The following is a 17,492-nucleotide window of genomic DNA, read 5'->3' on the forward strand; positions in this document are numbered from 1 at the left end:
AGGGCGCCATGTTCCATCAGCGGCATCTCCTGCAGCGACCGCGAATGTTTGCCTCTCCTCCGTGAAACTGTCTGCAAGGCGAAAAGCCTCCCTTGATCCTACGTCGCTTCCTGGTCTTACTCCAAACATTTCTTCCGCCAGGTGGAGCTTCAAATGCGGATGGATATCCAGTTCTTACGCTCGAATTCACCTTGGACGGTGTCATTTCTAGTGTCGCATAAATTTAAGTCTATGCAATATCCCCTGAAAGAGGTGGCAGGTAGAACATCTGGACCATCGAAGAAGCGATTCGGCGCATGCCACCGAGTGAGGCAAAGATACTCACCTCATTTCTTCCTGCGCTGACTTACCACCGCCTAAACCCGCCAACTCTCGCGTCGCCGATGCTCAACTTTTCGCATGCATTATGCAGACTAAGCGGGCCGATGCATATCAGTAAAGGCTGGGCATATCGCGCTGTTGTAACAAGCGTATGGTCGAATGGAGTGTCGAGAAAGCCCCCAGCATCGCAAACGCGGTTGATTTCCATGTTCTTCGTTTGCTGCAAATAGAACTCTCTTCTCTTGAGGATGACATTGGCGGTTCTGGTCGTATGGCCAATGTGCGCGTGTTTGCTGGGCCAATAGCCCCCGGCAGACCACAACGGGACAAATATGCGAGCCTACAAAGCCCATTATACTTCATTTCTCCCTTGCTGCTGGCTCGTCATCGAGTTGGGTACGGGGCGAGCGGCATTTTGAATAATGTGCATGTGGAGCTCCTAGTGCGCTGGCATGAGTTTGCATAAATTAAATCTCGGCAAGCGCAAAGAGTAACAGCACTGCTGTGCAAAGCCACGAGTCCCTCGGTGAAATCCAGAAACCCCATTTGGAAGTGCTCGCCTCTCTTTGGCCTCTATGCGCTGCGCCTTTACGCAAACATTTCGATCAGGTATATCGCCGTCGACATGGGTGCGCAAAGGGGGACCGCTGAGCGCCCACCCCTCGACCGAGAGAGTTGCATTCAATCCAGCAGTAGAATCATCAGCAGAGGCGGCAACCCTCATGATCAGTCCCTCACCCTAACTCATCCAAAAGAGCCGCTCTTTGTGTGCAAGGGGAAGCGACACCCTGCGAGGGTGACGCATAGCTTAGCCATACGTACGGTCCGAGGGGGCGGTCGAGACGAGTGCAGTGGCATTTGAATCTAATCGCACTTGTATTGCGGGGTCGAAGCAGCCGGCGGTGATGACAGTGCGCGTCATAAACGCCGATGGGATGGTCATCGCGTTGAACAAAAGCACAGCGGACTTGCAGAACAACCCTGCCTGATTCCGCAAGTGCGATAGGCCTATCCTACCAATTTCGTATTTAAGCGTGACACCACCTTCCGCGCTTGGAGAGATCAAGATTTCTCGCTCAGGCCAAATACTTTACCCTGTTTTGATATTCCATGGCATTACGTTACCTTTGGGACTTTAGATGTTTCTTGGCTTTTGTAGATGGTACCTTCGAATGCACGACCGAGGTAGCAAAGCGAAATCCTTGCTGCTAATAGGACAGGCCGGAGCATCTCCGATTGCCAGATTCGGCTTCATCGAATATCAAGTATCGGAGTGTCGAGTAGAACTGGACCAGGCCCTGGTGCAGCAGCGTGTTGATTGCTGGCGATGACATGAAGGAAAGTCTTCCAACGCAGCCGGTCCGTGACCCAGGTGCAAAAGCAAGCTGCGCGCAACCGAAGTTAGCCCTAGCGACAGCACGTATTTGTTGAGCACCTTGTCCCTGTGCCTGGACTCTCGGACCGTGTGAGCCGCGAGAGCTCTGCGCAAGTATGACCTTCGCTGCTGAGAGCAAGTGACTGTATTCACGTGCAGCTACGTCCAATATGCAGATACGCCTGTTGAAAAGTGCAGTCTAGAAACAAGATGCCGGGGCGAGTAATGCTGAGCAGCTTGAAAGTAATGTGAAAGCGTCTCTCTGAGAGCCCAGGTGCCGATCAGATGCGCCCATATTGACCCTGTGGAAGCGCACCTGCTTATAGAAGTGGATGGGTGTACGAGAGGCAACCAAGGATCTGGCACGAGCGGAGACGATGAAGCAATCAAGGGAACTTGGAAGCGTGTATACAAGGTTTGGCAGCGAGCAGGCAGGCGGGCTGCAGGCAGCGTGCTGTAGCGCTGCAGTGAGTGCGGGAGAGATGAGCCGCGGGAAGAACCTGCACGTGCACGGACCAGATTATACCTGGAACTATGACATCTCCAGCAGCGATTCACGACTCTACTGGAGAGAGCCCACTGCCGAACCATTCAGCTTGGGTGACAGGTGGAGCGCAGCGCCCGTAACTGAGTGGATGGTGCGTGGAGGGTTTACTCAATGTGCCGTGGAGGCGACCTGTACGCAGACGAACATCAAGAGGACTCGTAAAGTCTGATAGACCGCCTCATCCTTTTCTCATATTTCCCCCGCCTTTTGCTTCCATCGCGTTTTCTCCACTTGCTGTCGTACGCCGCCCCCACATCACTGTCCAAAGCTCTTGTCGTGCTCACGCATCCAGCGTTGTCTCGCCGCTAACTCTCTGCTGACTGCCACCTGTGCAACGAACGAGAAAAGTATATATTATTTTGAGAAACTGCAGACCATCCTAGCACCCACGCTTCCTCCCAAAATGGCCGCCCCGCCCACCTCGGACCCCAAGCTGTGGATCCCGCCCGTCACGCTTAGCTCGGCCGTGGACCACTCGTCCTTTGCGTACGAGTCGACTGTCTCGCGCTGGCCTCAGATTTTGACGTCCAATGTCATCCAGAACCTCGAGCAAGCCTCCTATGCCCTGTCCTTTTCGTCCAAGGACCAAAGCGAAAAGATCAAGGAGGCAGACGAGATCATCGACAAGGCGCACAAGTTTCTCCAGGAGATTAAGGACGACAGGCAGATCCAGCCCATTCAAGGCGGACCGCAGGCGGATGGCGCACCGAGCAGCGAGGCGTACGACAGCCTCATTGAAGCAAACAAATGGACCTGGCATAAAGCCCCTTGGTGAGAATGCCCTATCGGAAATGCTGCTTCGTTCGCGCTCGGGCTCATTCCCATCATTGTCATTCAGGCTCTTTGCAGAATGCTACCTCTACCGCCGCGTGCGCGGCTTCTTTTCCGGCTCGACACACTGGAAAACTTACGATCCCTTTTCGCACAGCAAGCTGTCGACATTCAAGTCATCTGGCACTGCCATCCGCGCCTTAGCTGAAAACGTCAATGCTTTGGTGGCCAAGGCTCAATCCAGCGGCGGTGTCACCTCGAGCAAGGAAGCGCTCTACGTTCTCTGGCTCGAAATGGCTCAGATTTCGCTTTGGGGAAACGCGACGGACCTGTCTCTGCTCACCTCGCTCTCGTACGATGATATTCAGGCGCTGCAGACCACCGGTCGCAAGCAGCAAGAAGCACGTGCCAAGTTCATCCTGGCTAACGACCTCGAACGCGTCTACTCGCACATCTCCTCGCTCGAATCAGGAAGGGTCGACATTGTGCTCGACAACAGCGGCTTCGAGCTCGTCACCGACCTCGTCTTTGCAGACTGGCTCGTTAGCTGCACACCATTCGTCCAGCAGGTCGTCTTCCACCCAAAGGACATGCCCTGGTTCGTCAGTGATGTCACTCCGCCCGATTTTCGCTTCACACTCGATGCACTGCTCACCGACTCGTTCTTCACGAGCGAAGACGATACCAAGACGAAAGCTGGTGAGGCCCACGGCACGGCGGCCAATGCCAGACCTGGCAGCTCCATTCGCCATCGCTCGACGAGTCGCACGCGTGAGGTGCAGGCCAACCCTGCTATTTTCGCAGAGGGAAAACCGCTAGCGCCGCCGGCTGGCAGCCGCTCATTGCAGTACAACCCGAACAACTGCGCTGGCGCAAGGGAAGGCATGGCTGATGGGCAGCAGCGCCACGGTACGCTCGAGCATCCCGCTGGCAGCAGTCAGCTGCGCATGGCAAATGAAAGCAGCCAAGGCGGTGCACTGCCTCACCCCAAGGGCAGCATGGCCCTGCAGCTTGACCCAGCCTACTTTAAGAACGCGCGCTCGAGGACTATTTCGCCTTCGCGCAGCTACGTGATTGATAGTAGCGCTTTCGCATCCTTCTCGCTCGAGGGCGATGGCCCCGCACGTGCCAAGAGCCGGGAACGCAGACCGGGTCAGCTGGGTGGCGATGACGACTGTGACAAGGGCGACCGGATGGGCCGCAGCCACTCAGTCAGGGATATCAATGCTGCCAAAAGCAACGCCAGCACCAGCGACAGCCCGAGTCGCGGAAGGAGCTCGAGCACGCAGCGCGGTCGGAGCGGGTTCCGCTCATTTGGCGCTGACGATGCGAATGCCATTCCGGAAGACGCCGAGGTTCCTTCATCTGGCGCTGCTCCGACGCCGGTACAGCAGATGGTGCAGCGCTGGCGGGCCCACCTGGCCAGCGGGGCGTTCAAGCTGAGTGTACCTGTCGAGACGTCGCTAGAGGATTCGAGCAAGGAGGTGGTGCAACACGCAAGTGGATTCTGGACCATGCCATTCAGCTTTGCCGACCTGCCCGCGAAAGATCCGGAGCTCCTCAAGGAATTGCAGAAGAGCGATTTGGTCATCTTTAAAGGTGAGTCGAGCTCTCCCTCTCGATCTACCCACGGTAGAGCGCACAGAGAGGGTGTAGGTCACTGACACTCCATACTGCTTTCCTTTGTCTTCAATGCAGGTGACCTCAACTATCGCAAGCTGACGTCAGATGGCAACTGGCCTACGACGACGACATTCGAAGCTGCTCTCGGGCCCTTGGCCGGCAAATTGAACATTCTGGCGCTGCGCACTTGCAAGGCGGACGTCTGCGTCGGCCTGCGCGAAGGACTGCAGCAGGAGATGGATGCAAAGGATGCTAGGTGGCGTGTCAATGGTAAATGGGCCGTAGTGCAGTTTAGCAAGCGCTCATCGGCTTGAAAGGAGTCATGCAAGAACCTCGGGTGCTTGGTTGTTCCTTATAAACACCAATGTCAAGGCAGACGACCAGAAAAAACTGCAGAAGGCTCTGCCAATTCATACATATTGACGGTGGCATCTGGAGGCAGGGTAGAAAGAAAGACGAGATGCGCTTTCACTTGATCATCCATTTTCTTAAAAGTACAAAAGCAAACCTGCATGGCACGTCATTCAGTGTATAAGTTGATGGGACAGCTTTCGTGTTCTGGCCGCATTTTAAGCAGGCGAGACGAGACCAGCATAAGTCGCGTTGAAAGACGGGCCGCAGGCGAGCAAGGGTGGAGCCGAGGGAGGGTCTGCGCAGCCTTCGGAGTCGACGATCATAGAATTGCGACCTCGCTCGTCTAGCCTTTCGTCCCGAATGGCTTTTTTCGCGCAAAGCTTTATGCGAGACGGTCAACCTTTGCAATCAGTACTCCTAGGCTGCGAAGATTAGCGACACGGAGCTCGGCGCACCCTGGTTTCAAACCTTTCACCCCTCAGGCATGTTGTCGAACTGGTCTCGCTCGTCTCGTCCGCATCGACGAGCGGTGGAACACTAACTACACTAAATAGCTGCTTCAGAAAATAGTTAGTGTTCGCGATGCGTTTGCGCGTGATCGCGCCAAAAGATGTTTCCTTTCCTCTGGGTCGAGACATCAGCACAGTCCCTTATAATTCCATGCGTGCCATGTTGGTGGACGGCATGGCCGATGAATAGGACAAGAATTCACACCAAACTCGATTGAATGTGACCCACAGACGAGTGAGAGACACAGCACGGAGCTCGACAGTGAAGGAGTCTAGTGAAGACGTTGAAAGCCAAAGGTGGGGCGACCAGAGTCTGCGTTCCGCTCTCCCGTCCCTTGGCCTCGGTGACGGCGAAAGGCCACAACCCTACATTCCATCAGGATTGAGTTCCAATGTAGTTCCCCCACGACAGCGGCACTGCAGAGCACTACGAATGCTTTCGACCACTGACTGCGGGCTGTAGACGACCATGTTTGCTTGGCTCGCTCAAATCCATTCGGTCCCTGCGACTCCAGCACCCCGCGCTTAGTATGAACCTCACTAACCCAACAAAATGGGCGACCCATTCGTGTTGTGGACCAGAGGGGAAGGATTGGCTTGTATTGATTCCATCTTCATCTTATCCACACCATTACTCAGTTCTCAGTATTTGACACGACTCGATTCAACATCGCACACAAGTCGGCAATATCCAGCCTGGCCGATAGCAGGGCGAGCGTACGGAGGGCAAGGCAGTACGGCAAACACGCATACGCGCGCCTCTTTCCACCAAGCTCCCTTCCCTTTGCCTTCTTTTGCCCAACATGCCAGAGGAAGAGGTCGGCGGTGGCGTCCCTTCTGAGCACAAACAGGGCTGGGGAAGTGTGAGTACTATCATTTATGGCTCTTTTGCAGCGTACGATCGGCAGCGTTTCTGGGTTTACGACATGACCAAAAGCATGCGGTCATTGCTGAGAGTGTGATCGGAAGCCATCTGCCTGTAGCCTGCGATGCTATGACGCAACGAGGAGGCACATTGGGCTAACTCTGAGGTCCGTTACTCTTTGGTTCGCGCAGTTCCTCAAAGCACTCGCCTCCTTCTCCGGTGACCTGTCCTCTCTCACGGCTCCTTCTTTCATTCTCTCGCCAGTCTCCTTGGTCGAATTCCCAGCTTAGTGAGTGCATACCATCAGAGCCCCATGCGGTCGTCGATGCGGGACTATAGCTGATCGCGAGATGCATACCTTCACAAATTGTCAATCAGTTGGGGCGAGCATCCGGCAGAATTTGCTGCTTGTTCCCAAGGCGCTGATCCTGTTGAGCGAATGACCAATGTCTTGCGCTGGTTCATCAGTACGCTCAAAGGCTCATACACAGCGAGGAACACATCCATGGGAAGTGAAAAGAAACCTCTGAACCCAATTCTCGGCGAGCTTTTCTTTGGCAACTGGCCCGGCAAGGACGACCGAGGCGAGACTGTTCTGACTACTGAACAGGGTAAGGCCTGCAACCCTGGCTTGATGCGCAGGTCATCCCACGCACCGCTTCTGACCTTTTTCGGTCATCTTCTCTGTGCATTTAGTCTCCCATCATCCTCCAATCACTGCCTACCACTTGGAGAACCAAAAGGCAGGCGTGACGCTCGAAGGTCACTCCGGTCAGAAGACCACCTTTTCGGGTCGCGCGATCCAGGTCAAGCAAGTGGGCCACGCCGTGCTGCGCGTAAAGCCTCAAGGGGCTCAGGATGCCAAAGAGGAGCTGTATCTCATCACACTCCCAACGTTGACCATCGAGGGTCTCTGGTACGGTTCGCCTTACGTTGAGCTTCTCGGCACCACGCACATCGCCTCGTCCACCGGCTTCCTCTCGACGATCAACTACACCGGCCGCGGCTACTTTAGCGGCAAAAGCCACAGCTTCAAAGCGACCGTCTCGCCCATCGCTCAGCCGACGCAAGCGCTGTACACGGCCGAGGGCGACTGGTCTGGTGTGAGCAAGTTCAAGGGCAAAGGCCCGTCCGGAAGCGAGAAGGATGCGATCTTCTGGGACGCTGGTGCTCAACGCGAGGAGATCTCTGTAAAGCCGATCGAAGAGCAGGGCCCGATGGAGAGTAGGAAGGTCTGGAAGGATACAGCAGAAGGTATCCGGACGGGAAACTTTGACATTGCTTCCAAGGACAAGAGCAGGATAGAGGTACGTCGACCTTGGCGGATGCGTCGCGTCGAGACTGTCTTCACTTTGATCCTCATGTTAAGCTCACAATGGTATTGCACCCACCCCTTGTCGCTGTTTGGCATGGACAGAACGACGAGAGACAGAAGAGGAAAGATGAGGCGGCAGCTGGTACGCCTCACCAACTCGAGTACTTTGTTCACGTCGAAGACGACACGGAATGTGAGTCACCCTCGAACAAGGCGCCATTGGCGTGCAGCCTTCTTACCTTATTCCCCCGTCTCTTAACATTCATGCACTTCGCACTCTACACACGCGCAGACGCCGAGCTGATCGGCAACTTCGGTGGCAAACCCGCCAACGAAGAAGCCTACAGGCGCAAGCCGCGAGTGCATTAATTACTATGCGAACCGTATTTCGGCTCTCCAAGGAACATATTACCGGATTCTTTCTTAGTATGATCGTCTGCAAGAACGCTTCTCTGTCATCTGTGCCTCTATACAGATCGGCCCGATTGTTGAGTACAGGAATTCGCTATTTAGATCTCCTCTGGCATGATGAAAAGCTCCTACTAGCTTACACCTTGACACTTTGCGCCTGCTGGACTTGGTGCACGCTAACGAGCGCGTCATCGAGCAATTTGCGATCTTTCAGGTGAGCCATGACGCCTCCAACGAGGTGCAAGCTGCCCGTCACGAGGACATGCACGTCTTGTACGCCCTCGGTGGCTGCGGCTGCCGAGTCTGCCTCCACGGCTTCGATCGCATTGATAGCATGTTGGATCGAAGGCAGCACGTCGACGCGAGAACGTATTGCTGCCACGTCAGGGGCTTGTGCCCCGGATGCAGATGCGGCACCCCTGAGGCCGAGGAGCTCGTTCCAAGCTTGTTGGAGCTCGCGTTGGATTGTCAGAGCGTTTAAGTCGGACGGATCGACAGCTTTCGACATGAGGTCACCTTTGAACATGCCGTCGCTGTACGTCGTGTTAGTGCAGAAGAAGACTTGGTCGAAGAACTTGCGAGCCTTTGGATACGGCAGTCGCCCCTGCTGTTCCTGCTGGGGCTCCGTCTTAGACGCGTGCGACTGCTGGGGCTCGGCCCCACGTTCAATTTCATCCAGCATGCTTGCTAGAAGCTGGGACGCCGAGCGGCCGCTGGTGCAGTTGAAGATGATAACTCGTTTGGGCATGCTGCCTGCCTGCGCGTCGCTGTATGTTCGCTGTACCAGCCATCGCACGCATAGTTCTAGGCTGTCTGTGGTGTGTGCTCCATCCAGGTACCACGTTATGCCCCTTAGTCGCTCATTCGAGGGGACGACTTGGCATCTCCCCGGCCAGCGTGCAGACTCGAGCGCCTTGATTTCGAACGGAAAGAGCTTCGAAGAAGACGGCGACATCGCGTCCATTGTTGCTGCTGCTTCTGGAAAGCATGAGTTACCGGTCACAGAGCGAAGGAATGTCCTCACCAGTGCCACGGCGAGAGACGCGTTTGTGGCTTGGTGTGCGCCAGGCAAGCCCAAGCCCTGCGGCAGCTGCGCGGGAAGGTCATGAGGTGACGGCAGGACGGTGAACCCATCTGCCTGGGCTTCTTCCGCGCACATTTCAAGCACTTTCAGCGCTTTGGGATCTTGCTGCACGCTGATCGCTGGAACATCCTTCTTATAGATACCTCCCTTTTGCCACGCGATCTTTTCGATCGTGTCGCCAAGCATGAAAGTGTGATCGATGCCTAACGATGTGATCCCGGTCACGACTGGCCTTGGAACAATGTTGGTGGAATCATAACGTCCACCGATGCCGACTTCCAGAATGACAGCGTCCACCGTTTCCGACAGAAAGACGTGAAAGCATAGAGCGGTCAGAAAACGGAAGTATAGCGGCCGCAGCGGTGTGTCTGGGCTTTGCCGCTGCGAGGAAACGTTAGCGGGATTCAGCAGCACTCTTTCTATCGAGCTGCTTTAAAGGTCACCTCACCTCTGGATTCTGTGCGAGCCGATCCCAGACCTCAAAGAAGTATCGAGCGAACGTCTCTTCTTCCAGCGGTAATCCGTTGATCCGAATTCGCTCCCGCGCAGCGATCATATGCGGCGAAGTGTAAAGCCCAATCTTCTTCGACCCAGGAGCAACAGATGCTGCAGCTGCTTGTCGTAAGAGGGCATCACAGAACGCAGATGTCGATCCTTTGCCCTTTGTTCCGGTGATATGAATCACATTGAGCTTGTTAAGATCGGTCGGCTAACGTAGGGGCACCCATGGAATTCTGTCATTTTCAAGGGGGCTTTGCCTAGTAACTACTTATGCCATCGACTCACTCCATAGCCTATTCTTCGCAGGGTTTCAGTCTCCAAAGGAAGACCATCCACAAATTGTGGTCCAGCCTTCCGCTTGGCCTCAATAAATGAGGCATTGCTCTGTAGCGAGTTCAGTGCTTCGATTGCCCCGTCGTACGTCCTTGCGCCAGGCCATGGAACAGGCTGTTGCGCCGCTTGTGCCAATTGATCGACCGACATCTTGAAGGAAGAAATGAACCGTACCGAGTCGCTTTTGAACTGTGTAACTGTGAGGCGATACGGCTTGGCCGAGTGAGCGATTGCAGGTTCGAGCCGACGCCAATTGAGACTTGATGCCGTACGTCGGCAAAAGGCAAGCATGAAATACCAGCTGTACTCGAAGCCGGGTCACGTCGTGTACCTCTGCCTGCCTCTTTTGACCTCTAGATGGTAGACCCTGCTTTGTCGGCAGAACTGTTGCCTATGTTGATGCAGTCCCGCAGAGACCCAGCTGATAAATGGGACGAAGCAACGAAGCTAGAAAGCATTATACTTTGTCAATATTGAAAGCAGCAACCCAATGTGTGTCTATCGGATTTTATTAATCAATTCCGTCGAGGTTTCGCATAGAATGGACACCATTTCGGGCTCCGGCTTCCCGGTCGAAAACCCATCGCCTTTTCATTCATCCTCACACTATCCTCATGGATAATGAATGGAGTAATCCGGCTTGCGGAGCCCCATGTTAGTGGAATCATTGCCAGCTGTTCGAAGGTGGCGTGAAATCTGTGTCAATGTCGGAAAGCAAGACTCTCCAATCGAAAATCACATCAGAGCAAGCTCGTCGCTTGTTCGAACGCAACGCCTTTCTCATCATCAATGACCTCCCTCGCGGATCACAGATTACCATTGACGGTCTAGAGGCGTACATTACAGACACAGAGTTTCAAGGCTTCAAGCTCCTTCCTGCTGGCTGGCATCTCGTGGCTTGGACGGCGGCCTCGACTTCGGCGGCAGCTGCCGTTGGACAAGAAGGACTTCGCTGCGCTTTCTTTCGATACTTTGACACAGCCCAAGTGGTCGTCCGCCGCTACGATGCTGCTTCAGATAGATTGGTTCACCCAGAAGCATCGCCACCGGGTCGAGCTTCTCGAAGTTCGCGCTCAAAAGACGGTCCGAAATTGCCGGAGGGCACGGTCGCTTCACTCGATCATTTGCGCAGCCTGGATCATAAGTTGGCTCCATATCCACTGCACAAGTTAGCAGACTGGACGCTGGCAACGCAAAATCTGCAGAGCGTGGATCGCAACGAGGCTCACGAACTCCTCACTGCTATCATTGGCAGGGACGACGAGAGTGGTGATTATTGGACAGACGCGTTGGCTTCCGTCGAGCCAATGGAGCTGGATGCAATGATGCCGCAGAGCTCCGCTCATGGACGCGCGCTCAGTCGTCAAGAGAGAGGAGACAAAGCACAAGCAGCAGAGATTGAACTCGACAAAATCCTTGCTCGTGGTCGGCAAGTCAGGCAGTTCGGAAAGCAGCAAGAGGACAATAAACGCGCATCCATTCTCAGAAATGGTGAGGCCTCAATGCCGAGTTTCGCGGATGAGCCTGCTCCCCCTGTACGACTCCCGGTCATGGACGTCAGACGCAGCTGGCCACCAGGAGCAACTGGACAGGAACTGACGCGCTGGTGCGTCGACAAAAGCTGGTTGCTGATCTCTCTGGCGCAGTCATGCCAGAAGGTCTGCAGTGGTAATCGGAAACTGGCGCCTGGGCAGGACTTTGATCCGATCTTGGTCGTCTTTGAGCTTTCCTTTTTGCTCTTCGTCTTCGTGCAGAATAGTGTCTGCATGTCCTATTGGAACGATTTCGTCACGCTGTTCTGTAATGCGCCAGCGCTGCTCGGTGCACCAGGCGACTTTGAGGAGCATCCAGCATACGCGGTTTCCAGGAAGAAACATGCAGGATCCCACCTCTATTCTCGGAATACACCCTCCGCATCTGAGACAGACGCTGCTCACGTGCAGCCACGTCCTTCTCTTGTCGCGAGCTTCTTGCGGTCCCTTTGTGCGCAATTCAACCTCTTACCTGAAGACTTCTTCAGCTCACCGGAGAGTCGCATCGAGGGTATGCAGGAACAGCTGACTTCGAATTTGGCCAAATGCCGAACCAACGTAGCAAGGGCATTAGCAGCGAGTGCGGCGGCTGAGCAAGAGAACAATACGATGTCTAAAGGGGGAGGCATAGGCAAGAAGGGCAATGAACCCAGAAATTTCACCGCAGGCTCGAAAATGGGAGGCAGGGCGAGGCGTGATCCGATCTCGTACGCGGATTCCATCGATGACGAAGGGACCATCGCAGAGAGCGCAGCATCTGGGAAACATGTCAAGTGCCCAACTCAGGGCGCGACACTTGCGCAGTCAGGGACATCGATCGCACCAATCAGCGAGTATGAAAAGCTGCTGTCTGCGTGGCGCGCGCTCTCAAACACAATGCGCTCGAGATTTGGCATTGAACTCGAACGCGAGCTTGACGAAGAAGTGGAGGTGCGCCAGGCTAGCGCCATTGCCCAAGGTCGCGGTAACCATGTGGGACTGGATGAAGACATTGAATTGGAAAAAGGCGAGGACGCACCCGTTGTTGTAGAGTTGTGACGTGGGGAAGACCAGCGATTCAGATTCATTGCAGCCTATCATTGAATGCGTAACGTCGACAGTACAATGATGTCTCGTCATGGCATCATTGCAGCGCTCAACCCATGATCTTTAAAATACTCGCTGCCTTTCTCGTCATATTCTGCGCGAGTAATGCTTGACGTCCGAAAATCATCGGCGCAGGATGACACCCACTTCGCCATGCCACGCCATGCATCGAAGCGCATGCTTTGAGCACGAATGACTCGCACCTGCACATCAATCGGCTGCGTCATCTGCAAGCTCGCGCGAAGACGGCTGTCCAGGTTTCGGTACTGGGTATGTTGACCGGTGAGGAAAACGTTCTTAGCGAGCGTGCGCCTCGTAATTCCGTCGTAGTTCTTGAGGATGTGCGCACAAAGCTCATCCAAGCCTGCTTGATCGATACCAGCCATATGCGGCTGGAACAGCACTTCGGGAACTCGGAAACGTTCCACGTTCAAGTGGAGCTGGTGTTGGTAAAGCGGGTCCTCGGAATCCCATTCTTGCAAATGCCTACCGCGCAAGAATGTGGCGCTCAGTTGAGTCTTCCTGGCTATTTGAGCCTTCCAAGTGTCGTCTGTGGTGAAATTCGGATCGTGCTCGAGGAGCCTCGACTCGAGCATCTCAAAATGTTGTTGCTCCTCTTCCTCTTCTTCTGAGTCTTCTGCCCCTTTCTGCAGGCGTCAAAGCAGAGCGCGTGATCTGTGAGAAATCTGCTTCTATGTCCGTCGCGCACCAGCAATTACTCACGATTTCCTTGTACACAGCCCAGTCCTCGTCGTCTGCGCCAAAGGTATCGTCATCGCCTCCGCGCCGCCGCTTCTTGCCTGGCGGACTGTCGCTCGCCAGTGTGGTGATGCTCTTCATCCTCTGCTGCGCCGCGAGACTTTTTCGATCGCTGAGCATTTTCTTAAGCCTTCGTCTCTCCAAGATCTTCTCGATTGCCTTCTCATACTGGCCCCGCATGCGCTTGCGCCATTCTTCAGGCCGATTCAGCCTTTCATCCTCGTCACGCTGCTGCTCTTCTGCAATAAGGCGCGCCTCTTCAGCTTTCTCTGCCTTCATCCTCATACGCGCATCGTATCCGGCCTTCATCAACTTCTGTCGCCGCTTCTCTTTGACGCCCTCTTCATCGAGCGAGTGATCTGGCACATCGATCAAAGGGAACGAAGGCGGCGCTTGCTCCTCTTCTTCGACTACAGCGCCTCCCCCTCTTGCTCTTGATCTTTTCAGAGCCGCTTGTGTACGTTTGATGGTGGTCTCCAGCTCCTGCTCAGTATCAAAGCCCTCAGACTCGAGCCTCTTGAGATATTCTGCCTTGCGCTCCTTGTTCTTGAATTCACGCAATGCCATCCAGTACTCCAAATCGTTCTCCTTTTGCTGCATCTTCTCGGCTCGCATTCTTTGAGTCTGTTCCTGCAGCCTGAGACCCTGCTGCCGTCGTTTCTCCGCTTGCTCGGCTGCCTTGGCTTCCGCATCGTCTGCATCCAGGACAGACCCTACTATTCGTGAGGTGGTGCCGTCCAAGTGAATTACGTTTGAGCTGCCATCTGCATTTGTCGCATTCGGGAACTGGACGACAACATCGCGCTCAGCCAAGCCCTCCGGGGTTGCGCATGCCCTGACCTCTGCATCGAAGTCTTCGGCGACATAACTGTGTCGCTCCAGCATCAGAGCCGCTTGATTGGATGAGACGCGCAGGGGAAAGTTGGGGTACTTCATTTGGCAGAGCTTGAGAAGATATTCGGTCGCCAGAGAGCCACCCCATGTAAGCCGCTTCGCGTTGCTTAGGACTCCTCGGGATGCGAGCATCGGCAGCACATAGGTTGAGGCATTTCCCGATGAAACGATCAGACCGTCGCTGACGTCGTTGTAGTAAGCTGAATACAAAGCATCAAGTCCGTAGTTGACAGAGGGGACGTTATAGCCCTCGAAAAAGAGCTCATTGAGCACTGCAAAGCACCCCTGGATCAGATAGGGCCCTTACCCTGCATCACGCTCGGTACTCACTACTCCTGCTATACGCCGGGTTACACAGTGTTTCTGACATGAGAATCGGATGGGAAACACTCCCTTCCGAGGTGATACCCAGCTTGATGAAGGTGTAATCGAGTACATTTTCCTGCAAGTGATCATACATACCTTCAGCTCAGTGAGGGCGTTGCTCGTGTGCGGTCAGAAAACACGCACGATCACATCAAAGTTGCAGACCACGTCCCCATCGAAAGGTGACTTGATTGCAGACCTTGATTGGTTGTCGCAAAACGCATCCCGCCCTGCTAGAATGAAGTTGGAGTTCTTCTTGCGATCCCTGTACCTCGAAACTACATTCGGGAAGTAGCATTTTGGACTGAGGGTCGGTTGCGGCTCGTCGATTGATGCGAACCCAGCGCGAAGCTCGCTGGAGCCATTATCGATGATGATCGCCGATCCAGCTGTCCTTTCGTTGGAATTTGCGCCGCTTCTTTCTACCTCAGAATCGATAGAGTACCACGGAGGCTCCAAAGGCATTGTGAAGCAGTTATGCGGCCGGCGTGCAGACGAACTGCGGCCATTGGTGTTGCCGTTCGTCATTGTTGCACTGCCGTTCGTTGCGGATGCCATTTCGAAGGCGAGGCAGAGAGAAGGATTGCATGCGTAGCTTCTGTGGCCAGCAGCAAAGGGGAGTCAGAGACGTACCCGAGGATATGGAGCGGAGCAACCTCCAAAGCCAAACTGGAAGGCTGACTGAATAAAGTGTTTAATATGAGCGCTTCCCGTTGCGGCGCGTATTCAATTGCAGCGAGAGGCGCTGATCACTCCCTACCATACAAAATTGCTATTCACCCTTCTCGCCATCCATTGTAATTGTCTGCTTTCAGCTGGTCAACACACATTTATACGTGCAAGGGACGGGCGTCAACATGGCTGATCTTGATTATGGCACACCCGATCCAAGCGCCCGAGGGCAGGATACGCCGGCACAGTCTTCGCTCGAAGGCACCACTGCCTCCATGCATGCGTCATCCGCTGCTTATGAAGGAGCAGAGACGCAGGATGCGGGGATGGAGGGACAGGAGGATCTAAGGCAGCCAAAGATATACGTGCTGCCAGTAGGACAGGAAATAGAAGCGAGCTCCTCAAGGGACGTCAGGCCACGTCCATACGTGGACGAGGACGAAATGATGCTCTTGCCGCCTAATCCAGAAGAAGGTGAGCAGCCTTCGAAGATTGTACGTGATGTCATGCTCACCTGGCTCCGCGCTTGTTGCAGACCTCACCCCAGTACCGCAGCAGCCCAACGAATCTGTTCTGGATGACGTGCAATTATCTCAAATTCGTCTCTCAGTCCTCAATCTTTCCGGCCAGCCGGTCACCCAACTGTCCACCTCCCGCATATTCGCCTACCTTACTCATTGCGGCGCCGCGCCTCTAGGTGTGGAATGGATCGACGATCAGAGCTGCAACGTTGTCTTCAAAGATTTCAGAGGCAGCCGAACTGCTCTGGAGTATTTGATATTACCGAAGCCCTGGCGGGTGAAGGTGGAGGATAACGGCGAAATTGAGAACAAGGAAAGTTTCCAATTCGGCGGTTCAGCTGTTTCAGGCAATGGAGAAGCGGCTTCACCACAGGCAGCGGGCGAAGCGATGGAAGCCGATGACGTAGATCAATTCAAGGTGTCCGGTGGCAGAGACCCTGAGAGCTTACCGGATCTTGAGGATATGGCCAAAGTGGCAGAGCAAGAGACGACATTCGATGAGGCTTCCGACGTGGATCTCGGCATCGCACTTCTAACCTGCCGCAAAGCGCGTCCAGTACCTCTCAGGCTGTTCACACCCGTCGAGCGCGACAGTGCAACGAAGTTGTTTGAGATCCGAGAGGAGCAGGCTCGGGTGGAAGCGGAGAAGTCGAGAGTGACGCAAGAGGGCGCTGCGGAAGAGGATGGGGAAGACCAACGGCCAGAGATCTACCGCGAGATGGAACGCGAGGACCGCATGCAACGATATCAAGATTCGGCAATCTACAATGTCCGACGCCTGGTGTCGTCTTTGTATGTCCGCTTCAGCATCAAGGACCACGACATCAAAGGAAAGAAGAGCTACAAGCAGAGCGAGTGGTACCGAGCGCACGGCAGGGATGCAGGACGACACGTGGTGGGAAAGTTGCTAGAAGTGGGAGAGTACAAAGACAGCCGAGAGCTTCTGACTGCCGACGAAGGCGGCCAGGATCGAAGCGGCAGTCGCTATCGCGCACAAATGGACAGACTGCCTCAACCCCTGTCTGCGAGTGCGAGCGAGCTGCAGGGTCGCATGGGTCGGCGCTATGACCGGCGTGCAGCCATGGATGCACTGAACGATGAAATGGACGACTATGCGCGATCGCGAACGCGCGAGCCTGAGCCCGGAAACGAACGTGGACGCGATCGCGACAGGTCAGCATCGCCAGTCCGCGAGCTTTTCGCCAACCAGACCGCTGGCGGCATCCGAATCAGAGGCCGCGGGTCGATGCGAGCACCGCGCGTAAGCGTGTGGGGTGACGACGATGACGATACCGGTGGCTCTGGCGGCGGCGACAAGCCGCAAGAGCTGGGTGGTACGCTTATTTCGGATCAGCTGGAGAGAAAGCGCAACCGATCGCTTAAAGAGTCGCGAGATAGATGGAAGGAAGACGAGCCAGCGCAGCGTGGATTGGACGACAGGCTCGGAGCGCATCCGGACACTAAGCTCCAGGATCGGCTAGGCAAAAGCGCGCTATTATTTGAGCGCATACAATAGTCTGCCAGAGTATCACACGAAGTGATTCCTGCTCTCCCTGTAATGCTCTTTGTAATGCACCATTGCTACGCGTTTACCCCATTCGATTCATCTGAACTTGACCGCCTACTCTACACATCCCCAGACGCGAGACATAG

The 17,492-nt window shown here is 54.8% G+C and overlaps 7 protein-coding genes across 7 annotated transcripts; 4 read left to right on the plus strand and 3 right to left on the minus strand.

Moving 5' to 3' along the window:
- Positions 1 to 523: 523 nt before the first annotated feature.
- Positions 524 to 1,283, minus strand: K437DRAFT_62260 (uncharacterized protein). Its single transcript, XM_013389168.1, has 2 exons — positions 1,070 to 1,283; positions 524 to 995 (listed from the first exon to the last, which is right to left on the minus strand). Exons 1-2 carry the CDS (start codon positions 1,177 to 1,179, stop codon positions 761 to 763), a joined length of 345 nt encoding a protein of 114 aa, XP_013244622.1. The 5' UTR covers positions 1,180 to 1,283; the 3' UTR covers positions 524 to 760.
- A 1,363-nt stretch (positions 1,284 to 2,646) lies between these two features.
- On the plus strand, positions 2,647 to 4,951 carry K437DRAFT_261905 (DUF89-domain-containing protein; the record flags this gene model as incomplete). The annotated part of the gene is made up of 3 exons (XM_013389169.1): positions 2,647 to 3,014; positions 3,082 to 4,613; positions 4,713 to 4,951. The coding sequence occupies 3 exons, from the start codon at positions 2,647 to 2,649 to the stop codon at positions 4,949 to 4,951; spliced, it is 2,139 nt and encodes a 712-aa protein (XP_013244623.1).
- A 1,234-nt stretch (positions 4,952 to 6,185) lies between these two features.
- Positions 6,186 to 8,138, plus strand: K437DRAFT_62337 (Oxysterol-binding protein). The gene is made up of 6 exons (XM_013389170.1): positions 6,186 to 6,363; positions 6,557 to 6,654; positions 6,744 to 6,976; positions 7,062 to 7,672; positions 7,783 to 7,873; positions 7,973 to 8,138. Exons 1-6 carry the CDS (start codon positions 6,304 to 6,306, stop codon positions 8,047 to 8,049), a joined length of 1,170 nt encoding a protein of 389 aa, XP_013244624.1. The 5' UTR covers positions 6,186 to 6,303; the 3' UTR covers positions 8,050 to 8,138.
- On the minus strand, positions 8,111 to 10,444 carry K437DRAFT_255048 (FolC bifunctional protein). The gene is made up of 3 exons (XM_013389171.1): positions 9,962 to 10,444; positions 9,624 to 9,884; positions 8,111 to 9,556 (listed from the first exon to the last, which is right to left on the minus strand). Exons 1-3 carry the CDS (start codon positions 10,157 to 10,159, stop codon positions 8,228 to 8,230), a joined length of 1,788 nt encoding a protein of 595 aa, XP_013244625.1. The 5' UTR covers positions 10,160 to 10,444; the 3' UTR covers positions 8,111 to 8,227.
- A 55-nt stretch (positions 10,445 to 10,499) lies between these two features.
- On the plus strand, positions 10,500 to 12,579 carry K437DRAFT_244872 (uncharacterized protein; the record flags this gene model as incomplete). Its single annotated transcript, XM_013389172.1, has 3 exons — positions 10,500 to 11,868; positions 11,932 to 12,152; positions 12,372 to 12,579. Exons 1-3 carry the CDS (start codon positions 10,714 to 10,716, stop codon positions 12,577 to 12,579), a joined length of 1,584 nt encoding a protein of 527 aa, XP_013244626.1. The 5' UTR covers positions 10,500 to 10,713.
- A 77-nt stretch (positions 12,580 to 12,656) lies between these two features.
- On the minus strand, positions 12,657 to 15,111 carry K437DRAFT_221784 (actin-like ATPase domain-containing protein; the record flags this gene model as incomplete). The annotated part of the gene is made up of 4 exons (XM_013389173.1): positions 12,657 to 13,274; positions 13,351 to 14,552; positions 14,611 to 14,722; positions 14,791 to 15,111. 4 exons carry the CDS (start codon positions 15,109 to 15,111, stop codon positions 12,657 to 12,659), a joined length of 2,253 nt encoding a protein of 750 aa, XP_013244627.1.
- Positions 15,112 to 15,435: 324 nt separating this feature from the next.
- Positions 15,436 to 17,435, plus strand: K437DRAFT_255051 (uncharacterized protein). Its single transcript, XM_013389174.1, has 2 exons — positions 15,436 to 15,792; positions 15,854 to 17,435. Exons 1-2 carry the CDS (start codon positions 15,504 to 15,506, stop codon positions 17,353 to 17,355), a joined length of 1,791 nt encoding a protein of 596 aa, XP_013244628.1. The 5' UTR covers positions 15,436 to 15,503; the 3' UTR covers positions 17,356 to 17,435.
- Positions 17,436 to 17,492: the final 57 nt, after the last annotated feature.

Source organism: Tilletiaria anomala, assembly GCF_000711695.1.
Source record: "Tilletiaria anomala UBC 951 chromosome Unknown K437scaffold_18, whole genome shotgun sequence".
Taxonomy (NCBI): Eukaryota; Fungi; Basidiomycota; class Exobasidiomycetes; order Georgefischeriales; family Tilletiariaceae; genus Tilletiaria; species Tilletiaria anomala.

Excerpts from the sequence above, each read along its gene's own strand:
- K437DRAFT_62260 (XM_013389168.1), bottom strand. The coding sequence starts at position 1,179 with ATGCCACTGCACTCGTCTCGACCGCCCCCTCGGACCGTACGTATGGCT. Across the intron at positions 996-1,069 it reads ACAAAGAGCGGCTCTTTTGG|TCTCTCGGTCGAGGGGTGGG; the intron begins ATGAGTTAGGGT and ends ATTGAATGCAAC.
- K437DRAFT_62337 (XM_013389170.1), top strand. The coding sequence starts at position 6,304 with ATGCCAGAGGAAGAGGTCGGCGGTGGCGTCCCTTCTGAGCACAAACAG. Across the intron at positions 6,364-6,556 it reads ACAAACAGGGCTGGGGAAGT|TTCCTCAAAGCACTCGCCTC; the intron begins GTGAGTACTATC and ends TGGTTCGCGCAG. Across the intron at positions 6,977-7,061 it reads TGTTCTGACTACTGAACAGG|TCTCCCATCATCCTCCAATC; the intron begins GTAAGGCCTGCA and ends CTGTGCATTTAG.
- K437DRAFT_255048 (XM_013389171.1), bottom strand. The coding sequence starts at position 10,159 with ATGTCGGTCGATCAATTGGCACAAGCGGCGCAACAGCCTGTTCCATGG. Across the intron at positions 9,885-9,961 it reads TGCGAAGAATAGGCTATGGA|CCGACCGATCTTAACAAGCT; the intron begins GTGAGTCGATGG and ends CCCCTACGTTAG. Across the intron at positions 9,557-9,623 it reads GGCTCGCACAGAATCCAGAG|CGGCAAAGCCCAGACACACC; the intron begins GTGAGGTGACCT and ends GTTTCCTCGCAG.
- K437DRAFT_255051 (XM_013389174.1), top strand. The coding sequence starts at position 15,504 with ATGGCTGATCTTGATTATGGCACACCCGATCCAAGCGCCCGAGGGCAG. Across the intron at positions 15,793-15,853 it reads GCCGCCTAATCCAGAAGAAG|ACCTCACCCCAGTACCGCAG; the intron begins GTGAGCAGCCTT and ends CGCTTGTTGCAG.